The following is a 25,489-nucleotide window of genomic DNA, read 5'->3' as shown; positions in this document are numbered from 1 at the left end:
ACCTTTAATATAGAGGGGACCTGAGAGACGACTATGAAAGATTTGAAGTCCATTAAGTAATCCAGATAATTCAGCAGTAATAGAGTCCGCATTTCCAATCGGCCCAACATAGGAAAAATGAACAATTCCATTTTCGACATGAATAACACCACCAAAACCTGCTGGGCCCGGACATCCAAACGAGCTCCCATCGAAATTCAATTTGTAATTGCCTTTAGGGGGAGGAGACCAAATCGCCATCCTAGGGGGCGAGTTGGATAAGACATGTCAGCAATGACTCGCCAGTTCTCACGAAAGTTTGATCCTCGAAGGTTTCTAAATTCCTTACGCAATAAGATCCACTTAGTAACTTGACCAATAATTTTTTCAACCAATGCTTCTCCAGGAGTAGACTTTAGATTAAATTTACGGTTATTCCTTTCTTTCCATAACACCCAAATTAGATGCCCCACACAACAAGATATTAATAATTTTCTAAGTTTTGGAAGGTTCGTATTTGTAAATGAGAGGATGGTTGAAGAGAGATTTTGAGAGGAACAGTATTGGAGACTGATTTTGTTAAGCAGGCTGGTCCACACAAAATAGGCATACTCGCAATGTAGAAGGATATGGGTGGTTGTTTATGGAGAAGTTTGGCAAAAGGGCAAAGAGGGTCTGGAACATGGGCACCTATTCGAATTAGGGAGTCCTAGGTAAGGACTTTGTTCCAACATGCAGACCAAATAAAAAATTTGGGGGAACATGCGAAGCCAATGCAATGGCGGTTGGATGTTTGATTTGTGGAGGGTTGGGACAACTCAGGAAGCAGCAAGCAGTTGAAGTTGAGAAATTACCTTTCATGCTCGGCATCCAAAAAAGAGTATCTAGCGAATTTTTTTGACTTACCGAAGAGAGAACGATAATGAGATTAGAAGCTATCAAGGGCTCAGAATCAATGAGTGATCTTTGGAGATTTAGGTTCCATCAATTCGCTGGTCTGAAATAGATGCTTCAATATTTTTTGCCAGATTTGAAATCAAGTTGTGGCTGACGTTGAAGCTGTGAACGCTGGTCCACCAATCGGTCCAAAATCTTGTTACAAAACCCGTCCCAGAGTAACATTTTACAGCAGATTTGAAAGCAGGTAATAATTTTACAATTTTTTTCCATACAAGAGACAACCTATCACATCACCCTCCCTCAGTCCACCAACCCAACAGTTTATTTGCTTTTGCAGCAACCAATTTCCTCCAAATTAATTCAGGAGATAAGTTAAACTTCCAAATCCATTTAAGTAGCAGTGCTGAATTTGTAGTAACAGTATCACGGATCCCGAGCCCACCAAGAAATTTTGATTTACATACCTTAGCCCTTTTCACCAGAGAGTATTTCCTTTCATCATTCGGTCGTCCCCACAGGAATTTTCTTTTGAACAATTCAATTCTTTGGCAAACAAAGGCAAGGCATCGATAAAGGGAAAGGAAATAAGAAGGAATGTCATGCATAGAGGACTTAATAAGAACCAGTTTACCACCCTTAGATAAAAATCTTTTTTTTTTTTTTATGAAGATGTAATTTTATTTAAAAGAAGGAAGAGAAAACCACAAAACTACAAAAGCAGTGGGCGCAAATCCTTTACGACGAGAGATTGCAGGAAAGCTCCCTCCTTAGCAAGCACAACTGCTGCCGAATTAGCAAATCTCGGAATGTGAGACCAAATACAAGAAAAGGAAGAAACAATATCCAAATCTCCTGGAATACATCCCAATGCCTCCATGGGGGAGAAGAATTGCGCTGGCACCAACCAATCACCACCTCAGAATCTCCTTCGATGTGAATAGGCCCACTACATTTGTCTTTGAACACCCGCAATCCATTAAGAAGGCCATGTAATTCTGCCGACATTGAGTCGGATATGCCTGAAGGACCAGCATAGGAAAAACATTAATTCCCAGTTGAGTCTGAAATGACTCCTCCAAACGCTCAATAAAAACATTGATTCCCAGTTGAGTCTGAAATGACTCCTCCAAACGCTCAATAAAAACATTGATTCTCAGTTGAATCTGAAATGAAGATAAAAACCGTCCTCTCTAAACCGCCAGACGTCCTTCCAAACGCTCAATAAAAACATTGATTCTCAGTTGAATCTGAAATGAAGATAAAAACCGTCCTCTCTAAACCGCCAGACGTCCTTCCAAACGCTCAATAACAGAGTGCCAAGAGCTTTTGGAGGGCAATGAAGGTGATAAAGGCAAACCCAAATATGTACAGGAAGGCGTTGCAATTTTACATCCCAAGAAATGAGCCATAGAATTTAATGCATCCCAGATATGTACAAGGAGGCGTTGCAATTTTACATCCCAAGTAATGAGCCATAGAATTTAATGCATTAGGAGCAATATTAAAGCCAATAAGTGAAGATTGTTATTAGTTGGTGTTCCAAAGACAGCTCCCCCCCTTGGCACCACTGGTCCATCACGGATAGTATTGCTGACATTGTATCTTCTATTGATTGTAATTGGAATCTCATTCCTAGAATTACTGTCAGTAGTGACAGCAATGAACTAGTGAATGAAAGAGAAGCAAGCAGCCATCAAGATGGAGAGGAATGAGCGCTTCTCGCCATTCCTTACAGTGATGAGAACAAAAATTCCTAAGCCCTCCACATTGCTTATCGTAAGCACAGCGTTTCCATAAACGAACTATGCTCCAGGGTTCCTTATATCCACACGTCGATTTTTCCCCTTGTTTTGAACCATCTCCCAATCACGGTTGTCATCCTCCTCCTGCTGACCTGTCCACCAGTTTCTGTCACGATGCAGATACGCGGAGAGATCCCAACTCATTTCCAATCTCACATTCTCAGACATTGACACCAAAACTCGGTAACCTGATGCTCGTTTCTCCCCATTTGAATCGAACATCCTTACCATGTTGGAAGATAGGGCCCAAGCCCACACAACCAAAGAAGGCCCACATAACTAAGAGTATTGTAAGAGGGGCCACATGACCAAGGAAGGCCCACATATCTAAGAGTATTGTAAGATGGGCCCAAGCACATAAGAAGTAGGACCCACCATGATTACCACGAGCTGGCATCCTTATCACATAAGTTTGAAGATCAAAAAGGACTCACAAAGATAACCACAAGCTAATTGGAAGATCAAAAAGGACTCACAAAGATAACCACGAGTTGGCATCTTTATCTTATGGTCACGTCCTAGAAGAGTTCTAGTTTGAGTTCTGTTTGTCTTTTATTTATATTGAGTTATTTAATTATGCTAAGGCTTATCCTTAAGTGTTAGAGTTTGGGTGTAATTGGGACAAAGGTAGTTTTATTGTAATTGGACTCTACTACCTTCCCCTATTATAAATAGAGGTTCATGTACTCTGATTATAATAAGTTAATAAAGTCGATGAAGTATTTCTTTTTTCCATAAATTCAACATGGTATCAGAGTAGGTTATGTGAGTTGACATGGTCAACCCACAGAGGTAATGTGATTCTTTTCTGATCTATCATCTCTAGTAGTTAGGGTTCGTAGTTTTTTTTTTTTTGCAATCCCTACACACGTAGTTTGTTTTATGTTTTTAACCTCTATACTGAGCTAAAACCTCTATACTGAGCATTTCATATTTCAAATTATATATTGACGAAAAGATATTCGAGTCTACTTTCCAATAAAAAAAGAGTTTTTCCAATCGGAGTTATCTACAAAGAGAAATCGATATTTGAAGCAGCAAAGGTCAGATTGCATAAGAGGTTCGAGTAGCAGCAGAAAGCTTCAACTTCTGAGGTATTTTATGATATCAAGAACGAGACTTTATATGGAGAAATATATATCAAAATAAATATTTGTAAGTCTATTCTCTTACCTATTCAACCAATTTTTTATTTGAGTTATCTACAAAAGAAAATCGATATTTGAAGCAACGAAGGTCAGATTACAAAAGAGGTTTGAGCAGCAGCAGAAAGCTTCAACTTCCGAGGTATTTTATGCTATCAAGAAAGAGACATTATCTGGAGAATTATATATCAAAAGAAATATTTTTAAGTCTATTTTCTTACCTTTCAACAAATTCTCGATCTGAGATTTTTATAAGGAGATATTGATCTTGGAAGAGTCAATGATCATTATGGAAAGAAAAGGAGAAAGAGTACTTAGTTCGGCCAGATGACAGAGACTGAAATCTATCAGATTATTTGTCTATTGATAATTATGTTTTATGAAGAGAAGTTATACTTGGATGAAAGGTATTTAAGTCTAGTTTCACAAGGAAAAAATTTTATGTCAATCTGATCTATATTTTAATATATATTCGCATTAGAAGAATCAAAGGTCATGCTGGAATCCTATTGCATTGAAAAATCCGAATTTAAGCCCATTGTTTTGCGTCGCTTTTTGAGTTGATATATCAAAAAAATATCTCACTTCTCCCTAGTTTGAGGGCTTATTACTACAACTTTGTTATTTAGGTTTATTGTTGCATCTATGATATTTGGTTCAAGCTGGGATCACTGCCATTACCTACCAACTTGAGGGGGAGAAGTAGAAAAAGTACAAGAAAGAGGTATTTTATTTCATGTGTTGTGGATAAGTTTATTTTACCAAAATATTCAAGAAAGGGGGAGCACAAAAGATGAAGCTTCTGCATCTAAGAAAAAATATTTATATCGGATTATGATTATTTCATGGGTCCTTCTACAAGGTTTATTATTTTGGTTCGTGTTATATGTGTTGGAAGATGGTAGTGTTATATTCAGCTATAGCTATTATGTCTCTTTGGGGACATTATTATTAATGAAGAGGTGGTCTTGGTATCCTTTCTCATATCATCATTTATTTGACCCCGTCAAATAATATCACGATTAGGAAACCATGACAGAGGAACTTAATACCCTGTCAAAAAAATATCATGGTTGGGAAACCATGACGGAGGATACCCTATCAAAAAAATCACGATTGGGAAACCATGGCAGAGGAACTTAATACCCTGTCAAAAGATATCACAATTGAGAAACCATGATGGGCCCTGTAAAAAAATATCAGGGTTGGGAAACCAAGACAAAGGAACTTAATACCCCGTCAAAAATATCAAATGTCAATAGTTGGGATTCCATGACAGAGGAACTTAATACCCCGTCAAAAATATAAAAAATGTCAACAGTTGGGATTCCATGACGGAGGAACTTAATACCCCGTCAAAAATATCAAATGTCAACGGTTGGGACACCATGACAGAGGAACTTATTATTACATCTATGTTATACCCCCCTGAATTGGCCAATTGGGCCTCATGGAAGAGAGCACCAGCGTGAGGGGGCGTGTTGGAAGATTGGAGGACTGCCATTTTATACAAAAAGATTTTATACATCATTTGCAACAAGCTGGGAGTTCTTGATGTTCTCTCACCCCCAGCTTGAGGGGGAGTGTTGGAAGATAGGGTCCAAGCCCACACGACCAAGGCCCACATATCTAAGAGTATTGTAAAATAGGTCACACGACCAAGGAAGGCCCACAAATGGGTGTACCGAATAAAAGACGAACATGATGGCAGCAAGCAGTACAAGGCAAGATTGGTGATAAAAGGGTTTTTCAACAAAAATAAGGCATTCACTACACTGAGATTTTCTCTCCTGTAGTGAAAGTGACTACTATTAGACTAGTGGCAAATGAAGACTTGCACTTAGAGCAGTTGGATGTAAAGACAGCATTTCTTCATGGTGATTTGGAAGAAGAAATTTACATGATGCAGCCATAGGGTTTCAAAGCACAAGGAAAGGAGAAAATGGTGTGTAAACATCAAAAGAGGTTATATGGTCTTAAACAAGCTCTAAGACAAGGGTATAAGAAGTTTGACCCCTTTTTAAGTAATAATGGTTTCTTGAGGTGCCAGGCGGATCATTGTTGTTATGTGAAGAAGTTTGATGACTCATACATCATTCTACTGCTATATGTTGATGACATGTTGATAACAGGTGCTTGGCAAACGGGAAATAGATCAGTTGAAAAGGGAGTTGTCCAAGAAGTCTGCAATGAAGGATTAGGGTGCTGCAAAACAAATCCTTGGGATGAGGATTACTAGGGACATTGATGTCTTGAAGTTGTCATAAGAAGAATATGTGAAGGTGCTGAGCAGATTCAACATGAATGATGCAAAACCAATGAGTATTATTTTGGCAAGTCACTTTAGGCTATCTAAGGAGCAGTCACCTTCTACAAAGCAAGAGCAAGCCTACATGGCCAATGTGCCTTATGTTTCTGCAATTGGCAGTCTCATGTATGCCATGGTGTGCACTAGACCAGATATATGAGTAATCCGGGTAAGCAGCATAAGGAAGCAGTGAAGTGGATTCTCAGGTATTTGAGAGGCACTGTAGACTCAGCCTTATGTTTCAAAAAGTCAAACTTGGGATTACATGTTAAGTAGATGCTGACATGGCTGGAGACATTGATGGCAGGAAGAGTACCACTGCATATGTATACACATTGGGTGGGACAGCAGTTAGTGGGTCTCTAAATTGCAAAAAATAGTTGTTCATTCCACTACTAAGGCAAAATATGTCGTTGTGACTAAAGCCAACAAAGAGATGGTATGGTTGCAGTATTTGTTGGAAGAATTACGTCCAAGAATGGGAAGAATGTGTTGTATTGTGACAGTGAGAGTGTTATTTATTTAGCAAAAAACCCTTTTTATCATGCCAGAACAAAGCACATACAAGTTCGTTATCACTTCATCAGATCGGCTCTGGAGGATGGAGTCTTAACACTTGAGAAGATTCAAAGAAGTCAGAATCCGATTGATATGTTGACAAAGACTGTTACGATTGAGATATTGAATTTGTGTAACTTCAATTGGACTTCTCTCTGAGGATTGAGAAGTTGTTGTCGCTGCAAAGGAGATATTGATGATGGATTAGTCTCCAAGTGGGAGATTGTTAAATTGTGGAACATAATCAACGCCCTACACGGATGGTCCAAGATATATTAATTGTTGTTTCATTAAGGGCAGTTTGGAAATTTAACTCTTTTATCGCGGTTGCCTTAGTTTCCTCTTTATATTTGGGGCACCACTATTAGGGTTTTATCATCCGAAGAGTATCAGTTGCGGCCGAGAAAGGTTAGAGAAAAACAACACCTATAAGTGTGTGCAATCTCTCTTGTAAACAATTTAATCTTCATAGTGGATTACTGCAGTGGCGGAAGACAGGACGTAGTCTCACCTTAAGGCAAACCTGTATAAAGCTTGATTGTTCACGGTTGCGTTTTCTTTCTTCCAAGATTATTATTATTGTTCTCTTTAGTTTGGAATTAGGGCATCTAATTCCTAACAAGTCTGACCTCGATTATCATTGTCGGCTCCATCGCTCCATAGCTTGTTAAGGAATAGTCCCACATGGATTAGTGAGTACAAATATCTTGAGTTTATTAGTGGGGAAAGAGGTTTCCTATGTTGGCTAGTCATTTTGGGATGGGCCTTAGACCCAATTTAACATGGTATCAGAGCAAGTACTCGTATGTGGGCCTACACCTAAACTATCCACTTGTAGAACCACAAAAAAGGGCTTACACCTAAACTATTCACTTGTAGAACTACAAAAGAGGGCTTACACCTAAATTATCCACTTGTAGAGCCACAAAAGTGGGCCTACACCTAAACTATCCACTTGTAGAGCCACAAAAGAGGGCCTACACCTAAAACTATCCACTTGTAGAGCCACAAAAGAAGGCCTACACCTAAATTATCCACTTGTAGAGCCACAAAAGAGGGCCTACACATGAGGGGGAGTGTTAAGGAATAGTCTCACATGGATTAGTGAGTACAAATATCTTGAGTTTATAGTTGAGAAAGAGGTTTCCTAAGTTGGCTAGTCATTTTGGGATGGGCCTTAGACCCAATTTAACATAGCTCATTTTCTTGTGTGTGTTCTACAAATCCCCTTCCCTTATTTCACTTCCTAAGATCATCTCTTAAGGGATTTTTTTTTTTTATCTAAAAGGCCATTAAAGATTATTTTTCTGCTCTCATGCACAATGGTTGGTTGACGGTGTACTGTGGATTGTAGACCATGTTTGATGTTGTTGTGCCACGTGTTGTCCTATTTATCGAACCTCGCAGGTCTCTCTTCTTGCAATTCTCTAGGTGGAATTTCTACTATTGGAAAATTTAATTAGTATTGAAGTGGTTAAGTGTGTTTTGGTTATTATTTATTCACTGATTGCTCCTTGTTCTATTGCAGAAGTATATGTATGTGTAAAAGGAGGCATTTAGCATAACTGCACTGGCTGAATTGTCATTTTGGATGTAGTTTTGTCCATTACTTTGAGATTATTTGGTGAAATTTTGAAATGTCCAATGTTGTGCTGTATTGGACATTGATCCCATGGCTGATTCTAGCACTAGCAAAGTGATCTCTCCTTCCATGAACTCAAGGAAGGAGATGAAGGATGAGGCCAACACCCAAAACTACCAACATTAAGCTTTTCATAGAAAATGATTAATATGAGGAAAGAAATAACAAAAAAAGGAGAGGAGAACCCGTTAACCCCAATGGAGAAAGAATCTCTGACAGAAAGACAACATCTTGTAATAACACCTGATTTTGCAAAACCAGCAACATTACCACCATTAATCTTCCTTTTTTTTTTTGAATTTGAATTTGAATTTGAATTTGAATTTGATGCATTAATATTTTTAAAGAATAGTCCTACATGGATTAGTGAGTACAATGATCTTGAGTTTATTAGTTGGGAAAGAGACTTCCTAAGTTGGCTAGTCATTATGGGATGGGTCTTGGACCCAACTTCACATGGTATCAGAACGGGTACTCATACGTGGGCCTACACCTAAATTTATCCACTTGTAGAGTCACAAAAGAGGGCTTACACCTAAAATTATTCACTTGTAGAGCCACTAAAGAGGACCTACACCTAAAATTATCCACTTGTAGAGCTACAAAAGAGAGCCTACACGCCCCTCCTCTAGTCTTGCAATCAAACAAACAAGACACCAAACAAAAGAGAGCCTACATCTAAATTATCCACTTGTAGAGCCACAAAAGAGGGCCTACACGTGAGGGGAGTGCTAAGGAATAGTCCCACATGGATTGGTGTATACAAAAATCTTGAGTTTATTAGTTGAGTTGGCTAGTCATTTTGGGATGGGCCTTGGACCCAACTTCACAAAAATAAGCAAAAAAAATACAAGAGCAGGGGAGGGAAGAGCCCTCAAGCCTCATTAAAGAAAGAATCTACAACTGAAAGACAAGATCTTGCTACACCAGATTTTGCTAGAGTATCAACAACATGGTTCCCTGATCTTGAAATATGACTTCAAGAAACATAAAGATCAGAACACAAATACACTAATTCATCATAATAATGCTGAAGACACCAAGCCTGACAGAGTTATCCTACTTTATTAAAAAAAAAATTAAAATAGTGCTGAGTTATATTAAAAGGCTCAAAAGAGCAAGATTACAAAGAGGGGGAACCATCCCAAACAATGATCCTACTTTATTAAATTAATGAGCTTAGGGCAACAATCGACCCTTAACTCTCTTAAGAACAGCACGTATCATAAAAGACTATTCACACTCACTAACTAACATACAAAAGAGATCTAATTCATGGGACAGCAATGATCCCAGATGAATAAGTAGAGAAATAGCCAAGTTAATTACAAGGATGCCTTTGTAACTTGCTATCTCTCAACAAGTTTAAAAGAAAAAATGTTTATACATACCATGTCTGTTCTAATATTCTTGCCACATACAAGAACATCCCCAGCTGTAGGTGGAATAAGCCCAACAAGCATTGCGATTGTCGTGCTCTTACCAGCTCCATTATGTCCTGTGGTGTACGATATAACTTATTATGCAAGAGATTTAAAGAGTTAATGCAGATATGTTATCTCCCACAATGCATACAAGTATCAACTAACATGCTTGTCGTAAGGCAAGAAATATTTTTATAAAATATTGCATCACATTAAAACCAAGAAGGAATTTTTTTTATCAGAATAAGTTTTCAAGCTGGTCTTTAATCTAACTCAATGAAACCCTTTTTGATATGTTGATCTCCCACAACGCATAGAAGTATAGACTTACATGTTTGTCCTGAGGCAAGAAGTGTTTCTACAAACTATTGCATCAGATTAGAACCAAGAAGGGATTTTTTAACCAGAATCAGTGTTCAAAGCTGGTCTCTAATCTAACTCAATGAGTACCTTTTTGGTATCAATTTTAATGTCCAATTAGTAAAACTGAATATCAGTAAAGAAGCTAATTCTAACAGAGAGAACTTCCTTAGGCCAAAATCAAGCTATAATCATACAACTGACGCAATGTGCTTCAAGAAACAAAGGGTAGCTTCAAGCTACACATAGGTCCCCTGCATCAGGAAGTCAGAGGGGAATGAACAAAAAATACCTAGAAGTGCAAGGATCTGGTTCTCATACAAAGTGAGTTGTAAAGAGTTCACAGCACAACATTTTCCTTTTTTTGTCACATAGACTTTTTGTAAATTCTGAATCTGGATACATCTGAAAGAGGGAGAAAATAATGTTATAGATCTAAAAAGAAAGAGCCAGTACAGCTGAGATCTGCCAAAAGGAAAAGATTTCATACCGGCCATCAAGTTCTTGTTGTTTCATATCTAAGCTAATTGCTTCAATAGCAGGTTCTGGACAGTCTTTACATCCAAGAGTTGTAGCACTTTCAGACACCTTGTCACTAAGTTTGACTTCTAGATTGTTTTTCTTCCCCCAAAAGCTCTTAGTAAATAAAAAGTTCCATGGATAATGCACTCCATTTTCTCTGGGCAAAACCTGTATGAACAATCATGAGTAGTAAACCAATGAAGAGTTGCCAAATACAGAAACAGAACATCAGAAAGCTGTTAGAACCCAGGACAGAAGAAAAGAGAGGACCACGCATTAGCGTGTTCCGAGTTATATGCAAGAAGAACCATGATGTTGCTTGTTCAATTTCTGTGCAAGAAGAACCATACTGTAGTTTCCACCAAATTATATGTGAGAAGAATTTATGATCTTCGTTTAATTTCAGCAATAGCAATAAAAAAAATTGAAAAACCATTTGTCAGATTCCAATATGTTACCTTGTCCAGGTAGAGCCCAAAGCCACAATAGATTATTGTGTCGAGATACATCATCAAGAGGCATACCAAAAAATTTACACCTGAAGAAGCCTACAGAAATTTATTCTTTAGGCTCAAATAATAAGTGTTCAATCACTAAAATAAGGGAAATAAACTGGAAGTGATGAAGAGATCTGCCTGCCAAATATTGCTCCAGCGAAGACCAACATGAGCACGCTCGTAATCAGCAAAATTTACTGTACCAAGGGCAAAGGCTGTAGGAGAGAGCAAAGAAGCCAAGACCTTTGATACCCTGGTAGTAATAATCAATAATGCTCTTCAGTATTCAAACTTATCCAAATCTAGTCAAATCAAAAGAGCCCAATTTGATAAACAACTAACATACAATTCAAAAAAAAAAAAAAAAAGTAACTAACATGGGAACTGCAGGATCATTGACAGTGTAATAAGGGAAGAAGGCTCCAAGAAAAGACAGTGTACCAACTGCCACAGCCGTTTTGGCCCGTGAAAAGAACGTAGAGATCAAAAAGGAGAGCATGATTGCACTGAGGCCAAATGAAAAGAAGTATATAAACACCACCGATTTATCACTATACATGAAAAGACTACCCATCGAGCAGACTGTGATGATAGCAGAAGAGATAGCAAACTGCACAAGAAGCAAATTTTATGAAAAGTTAAGACATGCAGTAACAACAAAGGACCTAATAACGGCAATTAGTATAGCATGAAACCAGAGTTTATACCTGTACACTGTATGTAATTAACCACGAAAGATAAAATGTCTCATCTCTAAGACCCATCATGTGAAGACCTTCCTTAATCTTCTGTTCCTGAAGCATTAAAACTCATACATATATAGATATCCAAAACATTAAGAGGAAAGAGAAAGACACTAAACCAAGCAAAAACATAAATGACAAAACTTTCATGTTATGCTTATCATCATACCTTCTCAAAGACGGTAAAACTGATTAGACGAGAAATTGGATAAAGAAAGCCCAAGAGATACCTGTGCCCCAGTAAATTTAGATAGTTTTATCATACTTTAATAGCCAATTAATACAAAGCAAAACAACAACTTGATCAAAAAGTTTTAGAAAAGATCACAAATGCAAGATAAAGCAATGATAAGCATGGTAACAGTAAACAATACATACAGAACTCCCATCACAGTCTTTATGATGGACTGGAACTCATCGTCAGTGTATGCACGTGTGGGAAATGGAGCCATCCGTATGTTAGATGGACTAAAAGTGGTCCATGGAAGCTGGAGGAGAGAGGAAGCATTAAATCTGGGGACGACAGATGAATTCACATGTGCATAGTCAGTCTCAGTTATGTTTTGTTGTGCAGCAAATATTATGAAAGAATCCACCATCTGCTGCAACTGCATTAACAAAGAAGAAAATCAGCTCAATATATTACCTTTCACAAGGTGTATCATGATATTTAATACCTTTTTCTCATACCAGGTGTTAGAATAATTCCACATGGATCCTGGATAAAAAATTCCCATACTTACTACTTGGAAAGAGGTCACCCTACTTTGGATAGTCATTGTGATGGATCAGGACTAACATGGTACCAAAGTGGTCACTCTTACATGGGCTTCAACTCAAAATTGTCCATGTGCAAAGAGGGTGCCACATGAGGGGGAGTGCTAGAATAGTCTCACATGGATATAAAATTAGAAATTTCTTGTACTTATTACTTAGGAAAAGACCTCCTAGGGATGGACTTGGACCCAATTTAACAAAGAAAAATTATGAAAGGAAATGTGTGATATTTGAACTAATTCAACTTTATGGTCGTATCCCATATTTTTATGGGCTAATAACTCTCACCGTTCTCCCCTTGAGAAATTTTAAATTATGTTGAGATTTCTTTTTTTTATTATAATCATGAGAAAGAAATTCATTACCTTCGCTGACTCATCTAGTTAAGGAAGGTAACAGGTCGGAAATTCAAAATTTGAATTCTGGTTCCAAAAACCTGCAATGAATCTACCCCAAATTCAATGGGATGCTTCAATTTTGGATCTTCCCGAAAATGGAGTTACATTTTATTTTTTTTAAAATGATGCTGAATTTTATTATGAGAGTTCAAACGAGCAGATTACAGGAGGGGAAGCCTTCCCAAACAATGAAATATTGTTGGGGAGGTTCCGAATTTTGCCAATTTATCAGCCAAAGAATTGGCTGATTTAGGAACGAGGTTCCAATTACAATGAATGGATGACACAATGTCAGCAATACAATCAGTGATTGGCCAATGGCGCCAAGGAGGGCAGCTTTCTTTTGAACACCAGCTGATGACAGTCTTTGAGTCGCCTTCAATAATCAGCTTGCCATGGAGCCGCTCTTTAAAGATTTGGAGGCCGAATAGAAGAGCACTCACTTCAGCAGTATTTGAATCAGCAATACCCACCGGCCCTGCATAGGATAGAATGGAGTTACATTGCAAGCTAGCATGGTTGACCAAATTTCTGCTGAAATTCCTCCACATAAACACCACTTCAATCAGCCAAAAATAACCCAATCAATACTCCATCAAACCTCATGCCAAACCACCTACCAATTATTGCTCCCTCACACCTCCCAACCTATGACCCAATCAATATTTCACCAAACCATTCAACAAACCACTTTCCTCGAAATCCCATCCAAACCATTCATATCCAAAACCCATCCATGATAATCATCCCGAAACCAAACCTATCTACTGAAGAACAAATGTTGAAGAGGCTTAGATGAAATTCATAGAAAGGAGTCTCTAGGAAGAAGGTTCAACTAAGGAGGAACTTTTGTATTATTATACTTCAATTTTATTAGAATTGTTTAATTATTGTAGAACTTATCTTTCAAAAGTTGTACTTTGGGTGTAACTGGGATATGGGTAGTTAAATTTAACTCAGATAGTATGTAATCTCTCTAATATAAATAGGGGCCCAGTGTACTTAGTTTACAAATCAATCCATGAACTATTTTCTTTCTCCAGAAATTTAACTTAGTCTTAGAAGAGGTTCTATGAGTTGACTCGAGCAACCCATAGAGAAAATGTGTTCTTTTTCTTATTTGTTATCACTATTAGTTTTGTTTGGTTTTTTTTTTTAGATTTTTTTTTTCTAATACCCATTTTTTCCTTGGAGCTTACACCTTCATACCACACTTTCCATGTTAAAAAAATTCACTACAAAAATTTGTCCCTACTGCTTTCTAAGCCCCTTCTCATCAGTGGTAAAGGGGTGGTAAATGCTAATCTCTTGGAGTATGTTAGAAGATCTACTAAAGGGCAACTTTGTCATTTTATACTTCCTACAAAGTCCAGCAACTACATTATCCTATTCTCTGTGTTTAGTTTTATCTCTAGTTCATTTTTTTTTTTTTTTTTGAGAAAAAGTGTGAATGTATTACTGAGGGAAAATATACATACCTTACTAAACAAAACCTTCCTCCACAACAAGATGTTGGAGAAAAACCCCTAGTTTAGCCTGACTATCTGCTAAGTGATTAGCAGATCTAGGAATATAATTCCAAATACATTGTAATTGAGAAATTAAATTATATATATCCTCGAAAAGATCCCAGTGCCACCAAGGAGGTTTACATGTCTTTTTACACCAATTGATGACAACTTTTGAGTCGCCTTCGACATATAGAGGGCCTACCATCCGCTGATGAATAGATTTACGCCTTTAAACAAACCAAAAAGCTCGGTTGTTGTTGAATCTGATTCACCAATAGGCCCAAAAAAAAGAGAAGGTTTCCTTTATCGTCATGAATAACCCCTCCATATCCAGCAGACCCTAGACAACCCAACGCGCTTCCATCGAAATTCAGTTTAAAATGTCCTATCGGGGGAAGAGACCAAGTTTCCATAATTGGAGGGCAGGGGTCGTGAGACATTTTTGCAACAAAATGCCAGTTTTCTCGTAAGTTTACTCCTTTGAGATTTTTAAATTATTTTCTCATAAGAATCCAGGAAGTAACTTGCCCAACAATTCTGTTGCTTAGAATATTTTCGGGAAGAGATTTTCTATTAAACCTCCTATTATTCCGTTCTTTCCATAGGGCCCAAACGATGTGACCAACGCAGCAAGAGATTAATAACTTTCTACGCTTTGGGAGATGAGCCTTTGTGACCATATGAATAGTAGATGTGAGATTTTGGGAGGAACAGTATTGCAGACCAATTTTGCTGGTCCAAACAGAGTAAGCATAATTATAGTGCAATAATATATGGTCCACAGCTTCGGTAGAGGTCTAGAAAAACGGGCACAGGGGATCCAAAACATGTGTTCCCCGGCGCGTTAGCGAATCAGAGGTCAGGATTTTGTTTTGGCATGTTGTCTAGATAAAAATAATTGCTCTTGGAGGCACAAGTAAAGACCACGCAATAGCAGATGGGTGACAGGATTGAGTAGAGGGGGGAGAGAGAAGAGAGTTATAGGCAGTAGAAGTGGAAAATGCAACTTTGGGGCATGGAGTCCAAATCAAGGTGTCTGGAGCATTTTTGACACGAACCAAAGATAATCTCATGATGTGTTCGGCGGCTTCTAGGGTTTCCACTTTCGTCAACGCTCTTCGGAGGTTTAAATTCCACTCACAAGAATTCTGCCCAACCTCTGAAATATTCGCCTCCTTGTTTCTAGCAAGAGAGAAAATTTGACCATAGCTAAAATTTAAACTAGCTGGGCCTACCCACCAATCTGTCCAAAATTTTGTCCGACTGCCAATCCAATATAACACTTGACAGCGTTTTTGAAAACAGGTAACAAACATGCTATCTTTTTACAAACATGAGATAATCTGTTATACCTTCCTCCTTTTGTCCACCATCCAGAGAACTTATCAGCTTTTACCACCACTATGTTCCGCCAAATCAGTGACGGGTGCATATTAAATTTCCAAATCCACTTCATAACGAGAGCAGAGTTTGTTGTTGCAGTGTCGCGAATCCCAAGACCACCCTCAACAAGAGGTTTACAAACATCAACCCATTTCACTAGGCAATATTTTCTTTCACCATTTTGCCCACCCCATAAAAATCTTCTTTTTAAGAACTCAATTCTATTTCTGACAGAGGCAGGGCAACAGTACAAAGACAAAAAATAAGATGGTATACCATGTAAACAAGACTTAATAAGGGTAAGTTTACTAGCTTTGGACAAGAACTTTCCTCTCCAGGAGGCAAGTCTACCATCAAGACGCTCAATGACTGGATGCCAAGGAGATTTTGAAGGTAAGACAGGGGAAAGAGGAAGTCCCAAATATGTGCCCGAAGGGGAGGCAACTTTACAAGCCAAATAATTAGCCATGGAATTTAGAACCGAAGGATCAATATTGAAACCCAAAAATAGATGATTTAGCCCAGCTTACCTTTTGTCCATAAGACAGCTCAAAAAGGTTAAGCAGAGCTTTCAAGTGGGAGATCTGACTCAAGGTACCTTCTCCGAAAAAAATAGTATCATCAGCATATTGCATTAACGGAATATCTTGGCTTGGGTCATTAGAGATAGGATTAAGCCAACCCGTTCTTTTGGCAAATCAGACCATAGAAGCAAGATGTTCCCCAATGAGAGTGAAGAGAAATGGGGATAGTGGGTCTCCTTGCCTGATTCCTCTTGTAGCTTTGAAATAACCACGGGGCTTCCCATTAACTAGGACAGAATATGATGCAATAGAGATACAACCTCTCATCCAAATTTTCCACCGAGTCCCAAAACCCATCCTATCTAGAAGGTAATCAATTAGTTTCCAGTTTGCTCGATCAAAGGCCTTTTTCAAATCAATTTTTAGGGCGAATCTAGGCCGATTTGATTTTTTTAAAGTGTCTAGGAGTTCATGGGCAGCCACGGCAGACTCTAAGATATTCTGATCCCGGATAAAGGCACTTAGGCAAGGGCTTATGAGTTTGGAGAGGTGGATCCGAAGACGTTTAGCAAGTAAACGGGCAATTATTTTATAGTAACTAGTAGTGAGACTGATTGGTCTAAAGTCTTGTGGAAGGATGGCTGGGGATTTTTTGGGGATCAGAGCAATAAAGGAAGCACCTACAGCCTTATGGGTGATGCTGACTTGGTGGAAATTTTGGACAAACGTATAAACATTTGATTTGATGGTATCCCAATATTTGTGGTAAAACTCATCATTAAAACCATCCAGACTAGGGGCTTTATCTTTCAGAAGCCCCATGGTTGTCGAATCTATTTCTTCTGTTCTGAGAGGCTTTTCCAAATCAGTTCCCTCTAACGAAGAGATTCGCGGATAGTCGAGTTGGGGCAGCTTTGGCTGATTATAACGCTCTTCAGAATAAAACTCTGAGAAAAACTTCACAAAAATATTAGAGATAGAGGGGCTATCCGTAATCACTTGGTCTCCGTGACACAAGGAAGTGATACGGTTAACCCTCCTTCTGGCCGAGGCAATAGCATGGAAAAACTTCATATTTCCATCCCCCTCGGCTATCTAGCGAAATCTTGCATGTTGTTTCTAGCGGACAGTTTCATAGCGAAGCATATTTGAAAGTTCTGAATTTAATTGACTTCTAAGAAGTACATTAGAGGGAGAAATAGACCTTTGCTCTTCGAGTAGGTCAAACTCCGAGATGCGACGACGAACCGAATCCTTTCGAGAAGCAATAGTAGCACGATGAGAAAAAGACCATAAACGAATCTTCGACTTCAAAGCTTTCAATTTAAGAGCAAGCTCCCAGCCAGGGTTAGGGTGATGCTTCAATTCTTGCCACGAGACCGGAACGGAAGAGTTGAAAACCTCCAGAAGGGTCCCAAGAATTTTCGAAACGGAAGGGAGAGCGCCCCCACGTAGGGAGGAGGGTATTAATTTGAATAGGCCATTGATCAGAACCGACTTTGTTGAGGACTTGGCCAGATGTGTCTGGGAAAAGATTGAGCCATTCATTGTTAGCAAAAAAATGGTCCAACTTAGAGAAGATTGGAGAGGATTGGCCATTTGACCAAGTGTATTTTTTCCCGGACGGAGAAATTTCTGATAGTTCGAGACTACCAATGAGATCAGAGAAAGCTCTCATAGCAGATCTAGTTCTGGGCGTGGGGGGGCTTTTTTCAGAGTAGAGAAGAATAGAATTAAAATACCGGCCAGAAGCCAAGGCAGATCCCAGAGATGGACTAGTTGAAATAATTCCTCGTCAGGCCTAGTCGGACCATACACACCAGCCAGAGCCCACGAAGTGCCCAAAAAGTAATCGTGGAAGCAAATGCCAATGGAGTATTGTCCCAACCGGCAGAGATTAGCGTCTACTGTTTTTGGGTCCCAGATGACAAGAATGCCACCCGAGTGCCCAATAGCATCGACCGTTGCCCACACAAGGTCCAAACAATACCATAAATCGCGAGCAATAGAGTAATCAAAATTTTGCAGCTTCGTTTCAACAAGAACTACAATTTTTGGCTTACATTCCAAAAGGGCTGCTTTGATGATGGAGCACTTAGACAGTGAGCAGATTCCTCATTCCATGACAAGATAATCATTTAGAAACTGGTAGGTTGATATCCTTCTCCCATTGGCGAGAAGCCTCATCGTAATAAGAGCTGAAAATCCACGCAAGTTTGGTTATTTCATTGTATTCTTCCGGTGGAAGATCTAAGTCTTTTTCTTCCAGGAATTGGAGGATAGCATCCTCAGGTTGGGGCTGGTGGTGGTGCTGGGGCTTCGGCTGGGTACCAGAGTAGTAAGCAGACATAAGGTCTATTGTTGGATGTGGGAGAGCATCCTCAAGTTGGGGTTGGTGCTAGGGCTGAGGCTGGGTACCCGGGTAGTAAGCAGACATAAAGTTTGTGGTTGGATGAGGGAGGTTAGGAGTGGAGACAAGGGGAGTACTAATTTTCTGGGGGGAGGTAACTTGTGCTTTGCCCTCTCTTTTTTTTAGAGTAAGTAAAAGTGAAGGGGTAACTAAAGATCTTTTAACCATTTCGGGGCCCGTTATTTTTGAGGGAGGGGGGGAGGGTAGAGGGAGTTTTGGCTTTTGAACTTGACGCTTCCATGGTGGGGTTCGGGTTGAAGATTTGTAATGGGATGGGGCAAAGAAAACGTCTGGGGGTGATGTTTATAAGTGTTGGGGGGTATTGGGAAGAGAAAAAATGGAGCCCTAGGCGGAATCTGGTTTGGATGAGTTGTCGGAGTGACAGACGTCAATCTGGGTGAAGGGTACGGGCAGATTTCCCATCCTGATTTGTGACATGTGGCTGCAGTTGAAAAGAACTTTTTTTTTTTTTTAAATGATGCTGATTTTTATTAAGACAAAAGTTCAAAAGAGCAAACTACAAAGAAGGGAACCCTTCCCATACAATGAGAGATTGCTGGGAAGCTCCGAATTTTGCCAATTTATTAGCCAAAGAGTTGGCTGACCTAGGAATGAGATTCCAATTACAATGCATAGAAGATACAATGTCAACAATACTATCAGTGATGGGCCAGTGGCGCCAAGGGGGGAGGTTGTCTTTGGAACACCAACTAATAACCGTCTTCGAGTCTCCTTCGATGATTAACTTGTCATGAAGTCAATCCATGAAGATTTGGAGGCCGAACAGTAGAGCACTAACTTCGGCAGTATTAGAATCTGCAATGCCCACCGGACCAGCATAAGAAAGAATGGGATCTCCATTGTGACCTCTAAATATACCACCAGCTCCTGTTGGACCAGGACATCCAATAGCACTACCATCAAAATTCAACTTTATGCAGTCGCAAGGGGGAGGATCCCAGATAGCCATTCTAGAAGCTCTGCTAGGGCCAGACATGTGAGCGATCAAATTCCAATTTTCCCGAAGGGAAACCCCTAACAGAGTGGCAAAATCCTTCTTTGTATGAAGCCAGCTCGAGATGAGGCCGACGGCATGAGAAGTCGTGTTGTCTGGGGTACTAGCTTTGGAATTGAATCTCCGGTTGTTCCGCTCGAACCAAATGCACCATGGAACATGCGCAAGACAGGCCGAAAGAATTAACTTGCCCAGCCAAGAAAGGAGAATCCCTCAAACCATCTCAAAGGTGCCAAAGAGGTCTTGATGTAGCCCCAGTTGGAGCCCGATTTTCTGAAATATCTTCATCCAAACTTGCCACGAAAATTGACAGTGTAAGAGGACATGTTGGACTGTCTCTTCACACTCATCGCAAAGGGGACAAGAAAGATCGGTGGCAGTGAAACCTCTTCTATGGAGGTTGTCCGAAGTAAGAACCTGCTCTCTGATGGTTGACCACACGAAGAACTTGATTTTGCTTGGCACTGAGAGTTTCCAAGCCAGATTTGCCTTGTGCTCATGAGGACTATAGTCCTGCTTTCTGATATGAGAGTAAGCCGAAGTGACAGTGAATCAGCCATTATTACTGAGCTTCCAAATCAGCTTATCATCTGAGTGCTCCCGAATAATAGTACTGCTGAGTTTAGTAAGGAGAGAGCAAAAAGCCAATGATTCCTCATCATTTAATCCCCGATGAAACGGAAGACTCCACGAGTGATCACTCCATGAATCAGCCACAAAGCAAGAGAGGTTGTTTGCCACCCTATACAACCCCAGAAAGTCCTCTGAGAGAGATCGGGGGCCACACCATTCGCCCGACCAGAAGAGAAGGGTCCTTCCGTTGCCCGTGTGAAATGCGGTAGCATCTCTGAATACTGGAAAGGAGCTTGAAAACTGATTTCCATATCATGGATAGGAGGCGAGCAGCGCTACCATCTCTCCACCATGCACCCGAAAACTGAAGGTAGAATTTCACCATATTCTTCTATAAACTATTGTGCTTGTTGTTGAAATTCCAAATCCATTTGAGCATAAGAGCTGTGTTCATTTCTTTTGTAGGTCGGATGCCCATTCCTCCCCTATTATGAGGCATGCAAATATCCTTCAACTGACCAGATGGTATCTGAAGGTATCTTCTAAACCCTCCACAAAAATCGTCGACGGATAGCATCAATTTTGGAGCAAATGGAAGCCGGACAGTGCATGAATGATAACAGATAATTTGGAAGCCCCGCAGGACAAGACTTGGGAAGAGTGAGATGCCCCGCTATTGATAGGAGTTTACCCCTCCAAGTGGCTAGCCTCTTTTCAAATTTCTCAATGAGGGGGGACCATAGAGACGCCGAAGGCCGAGAATCAAAAAGTGGGAGCCCAAGATACGTACCAGGCATATTTCCCACAGAGCATCCCAGATAGTCCGCCATATTCCGAAGCTCAACTGGATCAATATGATAGCAAAGGAGAGTGGTTTTTCCCCAGTTTATGCTCTGACCAGAAGCCAATTCAAATAATCCCAGCACGGCACGTAATTTTCTAATTTGATCCATAGTACAAAACCCGATGCAAATAGTATCATCTGCAAACTGGAGAGTCGGAATATCAAATGTTGTGCAATCAGTCGTGGGTAGGAGCCATCCCATGTTCTTGGCCAAGTAGATCAAGGAGGATAGGTATTCTGCCACCATGTTGAAGAGCAGGGTGGAGAGGGGGTCTCCTTGTCTGATTCCCCTAGTTCCCTTAAAATACCCGCAAATTGTGTCATTGAGAAGGACAGAGTATCTTGCAGAGGAGATGCAGCTTTGGATCCAGAAGCGCCATTTTTCTCCGAATCCCATCTTCCTCAGGAGGGTATCCAAAAACTTCCAGTTAACTCTGTCAAATGTCTTCCGTTGAAAAGAACTTAGTGGCAAGTTTGGGAAAAGTGAAGGATTTTTTTGGATTATATTCGATGGTTGGGTTAAGGGGGTGGTGTTGTATGGGGTTCGAGGAAGGTATGGGGACTGACGGATGTTTGGACACGAAACCGTCAATTGGACATTTCTATCAGGTGTGGGTTTCAAGGTATTTAAAACCCGGACAAAAAAGGTAGTTGATGGGGAGGGAGTTTTCTGGGAGGCTCAAGAGAAAGTAGGGGGCTGACACTTGTTGTTTTGGCCCGAGGGCAACGGAGACGGAAAGGCTGATGGGGTATTACATGATGGTGGATTTCGGGAGGCGGGATGAGAAAAGATGGGGGGAACTTGGTAGGGTACAGATGTGATTTTTGGAGTGGGTTGCCCTCAGGAAACGGTGTTGCAGGATTTTGGGGAAGAGGCATAATTTGATGGAGATGGGTCTTTCAGATGGTGGGACTGGGATAGAGATGTTGAAAACTTTGATGGGATCGATGAAATGATGGGGGTCGATATTGGAGCAGAGAGGGGTGGGAAGGTCAGACAGAGCAGGATCAAATTCGCCGTACCAGTCTGCGTCCCGTACAGAGGCGGCGAAAAGGTTTGATTGTCGAGCGGAGATGAGGTTACATTTGGGTTTTGGGTTTCTGGGGTTTCAAGATTTTTACATGGTGGTGGAGGTGGGAGAATATCGAGGGACAGCGGTGAGATTTTTTGTGGCGGGGAGGTGATGATGTGGCTAACATTCTGGATTTGTGTTATTTCTAGATTTGAAAAGGCGAGAGGATGGAAGTATCGGGAGACGGTGATGGGATTGTGATGGGCGGTGAGGTGACAGTTGGGTTAGTATTTTGGGTTTCCGGACGTACAGAGTTAGGATGTGGCGGAAGGGTGGCGAAGTCGAGGGGAGGTAATGATGATTTTTGAGGGGGTGAGGTGGCATAGGAGTTGAACTTTTGGATTTTCTGGATTTCTGGATTTTCAAGGAAAAGATTTTCCCTCAGGAGGGTTCCTTGGCTGACAGACGAAGCTTTTCCCTGAGTTGGATTTAAAATTTTTTAAGGCAGTCTTGTACTTTTTACTAAAAAAATGGAGGAGAAGAGGGTAAAAAAATGTAGATTTGATATCAGGGGTGATGAGAGTAATTTAATATTTCTCAAAGGGGAAAGTAAATTCAGCATTTCTCAAGGGGAAAAGAGTAATTAATCCACTTCTATTTCCAGTTAGCAATATGGAATGTAGTTAATATCATTTATAGCTCTCTCTCTCTCTCTATGTGCCTGCGTGTGTGAGCGTGTGTGTGCGCGTGTGTGCGTGTGTGTGAGGGAGAAAGAAGAGTTCATACAGTTAGAAATCCACTCAAGCCATATTGTAGAGTGGGTACAGGAGAAACACCCAGTTCCAAGTCATTCAGATAAGGACCACTTGTGTCCATGATGGTTTTGACATCAGGAAACCCTGAGAAGGCCCATGAGTGATTGAGGCGTATGCTATAGTCAAATGAAAGGGGACCTTGTTCATGAAATATAATTGCTCCTTTGACTCGAGGGTAAGATATATTCCTGGACAAGCAAGAAGAAGATCCCTAGTCAATTTTCTGCTCTCAAACTTCAAAATCCTAGTGCAATCAAAAGGATAGAATATCCTTAAACATTCATGAAGAGAAGTGACCTCTACAGTAAGCATTTACCAAACTTAATTGTTTTCTTCAATGAATTTGCACCACAGCAGAAACTTGGTAACATGCTACTTACTTGGCATGGTCAGTAAAACCATAAAGATCTGAACGTATGTAAGTTTCTAGCTCCAACTCATCTTTGTAAACAATCCCAGCTACCTGTGATAAAAGAACCAACAGCAGTTACACTGTTAAAACATTGAACACTACACATGAATTTGGAAATAGAAGAAAAGAAGAAAGAAAACATTTATTGGGAAAATGAAACCAAATAGTTTATCAGAAGGTCTCAGTGTGAAAAGCTTTATTTTCTTCAGAAAAATCTCCTCTATCCAATAGAAAAGTTGTTTTTTTCTCTAAGCAGGATTAAGGTCAGAATTAGATCCAACAGTTTTTATTTTTTAAATAAGATTTGGATCAACGTTAGGCTAGATTCCTGTAAACATAAGGAGAAACAGTGTTTCAAAAATGCCAGAGACGCATTAGTTATCTCAATCATTTATCATGTTGTCATTCACATAAAATTAGAATAATTGTATAACTGTTGGATTCAAGTTCAGAACACGAAGTTCTCCTCGCTTTCATGGACTTTTTACCACCAAAATATTGCACAGTTATGTTTGTAATTTTACACATACATAAAGGTTCAGAAGAAGAGGCTTCATTATTTTGACTGAAGATCCTCTCATAAGCAGAAGTCTCAGTATGATTCTGTGATAGAATAAAAAACTCTATAACGCCTCTCTCAAAATCAACAAGGAACATAAAGACAAAGGGGTTTTCCTTTATACATAAAAATTGGAATGACCACTTGACCTGTAGAACCTAGTTATCTCCACTACTCAATCTACAGCTTCCTCTGAGTCCAGACTAAAAATCCGACCCCCCACACTCGCAAATTTTGATAGTTAAACCCGGCCAAGCTTAACAAGTCACAACAAGTTTCTACGTGATTCAGCATACTGAAAGAGTCATCTCACAAAAATTTCGTTATAGTTGTCCATTACTTGCTTATTCTTCACTTCAAAGTTTGACATATTCATTGGTCAGTTAATGTAATTTCCATCATTTTTAGAACAACATAGAGTATCTCTTTCGGAAGCTGAAAAGAAGTACGTCAAGTTCCGCGTTTATTTTCGTAACAGAAAAGATATCCAAACAAAAAAGCAAGCTCAACCTATGCATTGGGAGACATACCTTAAGCAGAGGGAACCGGAAGCTTAAAATATCGAGCATCCGCCTAGTCTCCTCCGTATCGGGCGCGAAAGCTATATGCTCGCCCATAGCAACCAAGTTTTGCAGAATTTTGTCAAAACTCGGAGAAATGTCGCTTTTGCCAACGTCGACAAAGAGTCCCTTCTTAATATAAGGCTGCGTCGGGTGCAGTTGCGTATCGACTCTCGTCCTCACTCCGATGAGCAAAAGCATAACCACGGTCGGAAGAAAAATCTGCAAAACATACTTAATTGTAAAATTTCTAAAAACAAACTAGGAAGACAAGATTTCGAAAATTCGACGACGAGGAAGACAAGTCGGCTGACCTCGGCGGCAGTGGAAAAAGGATGGCGAATTTTGAGGAGCCAATTCTTGCGGAGCATGGCTTTGAGTTGTCGCCGGAGAATTCCCATTTTCGGGAAATTCGGGTCGGAAGAGGGGCACTCACCGAAGAAGAGGAACTAGGGGAGGATATTTGTTTAGGCGGAAAAGCGTAGGAGCCGGCGCCGCCCAAATGAAAAACGACGATTTGGAAATAAATAAAAAAGGTAAGCGAAAAACATGCCATTGTACTTTTAGGAGTTTGGACGGGCAAATTAGAGTGGGCCCACTAACGGTGACGCGAAAGTTGGAGCTGACCCGTCCGACTCCTCTCTCGCTTGCCCATAGGTACAGGATGGTAATACGAAGCTTCCCTTATTGTGGGCCATTGATGGGAAATGGGATGTCGACCTCATTTGGTCCTTCACTTCAAGCAACAGCAAAAGGAGGGCCCACAGGTGACTTCATTTAAGAGTGGAAAGCGACGCCGACGCAGAAAAGCCGCT

General features: G+C 40.1%; 1 protein-coding gene across 2 annotated transcripts in view; it reads right to left on the bottom strand.

Annotated features, from left to right (window-relative positions):
* Nucleotides 1–25,176, bottom strand: part of LOC137955991 (ABC transporter A family member 1) — a 104,915-nt gene extending 79,739 nt beyond the window's left edge. Inside the window, exons 1-13 of one of the 2 annotated variants that reach the window (XM_068803260.1) lie at nucleotides 24,989–25,176; nucleotides 24,645–24,896; nucleotides 23,524–23,606; nucleotides 23,115–23,331; nucleotides 12,259–12,488; nucleotides 12,050–12,110; nucleotides 11,845–11,931; nucleotides 11,515–11,747; nucleotides 11,276–11,390; nucleotides 11,099–11,188; nucleotides 10,609–10,808; nucleotides 10,411–10,523; nucleotides 9,726–9,832 (exon numbers count right to left, since the gene is read on the bottom strand). In XM_068803260.1, the coding sequence (XP_068659361.1) occupies nucleotides 9,726–9,832; nucleotides 10,411–10,523; nucleotides 10,609–10,808; nucleotides 11,099–11,188; nucleotides 11,276–11,390; nucleotides 11,515–11,747; nucleotides 11,845–11,931; nucleotides 12,050–12,110; nucleotides 12,259–12,488; nucleotides 23,115–23,331; nucleotides 23,524–23,606; nucleotides 24,645–24,896; nucleotides 24,989–25,075 (1,875 nt within the window). In that variant the 5' untranslated portion in view covers nucleotides 25,076–25,176. Of the gene's footprint in view, nucleotides 1–9,725; nucleotides 9,833–10,410; nucleotides 10,524–10,608; nucleotides 10,809–11,098; nucleotides 11,189–11,275; nucleotides 11,391–11,514; nucleotides 11,748–11,844; nucleotides 11,932–12,049; nucleotides 12,111–12,258; nucleotides 12,489–18,536; nucleotides 18,553–23,114; nucleotides 23,332–23,523; nucleotides 23,607–24,644; nucleotides 24,897–24,988 lie in introns of those variants that run through there. The other variant, XM_068803261.1, reaches the window with a different exon arrangement.
* Between the last annotated feature and the right edge of the window lie 313 nt (nucleotides 25,177–25,489).

Source organism: Aristolochia californica, unplaced genomic scaffold, assembly GCF_029961685.1.
Source record: "Aristolochia californica isolate CCGP_79_NKW_82.1479 unplaced genomic scaffold, dmAriCali1.0.hap1 SCAF_2, whole genome shotgun sequence".
NCBI classification, from domain to species: domain Eukaryota; kingdom Viridiplantae; phylum Streptophyta; class Magnoliopsida; order Piperales; family Aristolochiaceae; genus Aristolochia; species Aristolochia californica.
This window is presented reverse-complemented; position numbering and strand designations above follow the sequence as displayed.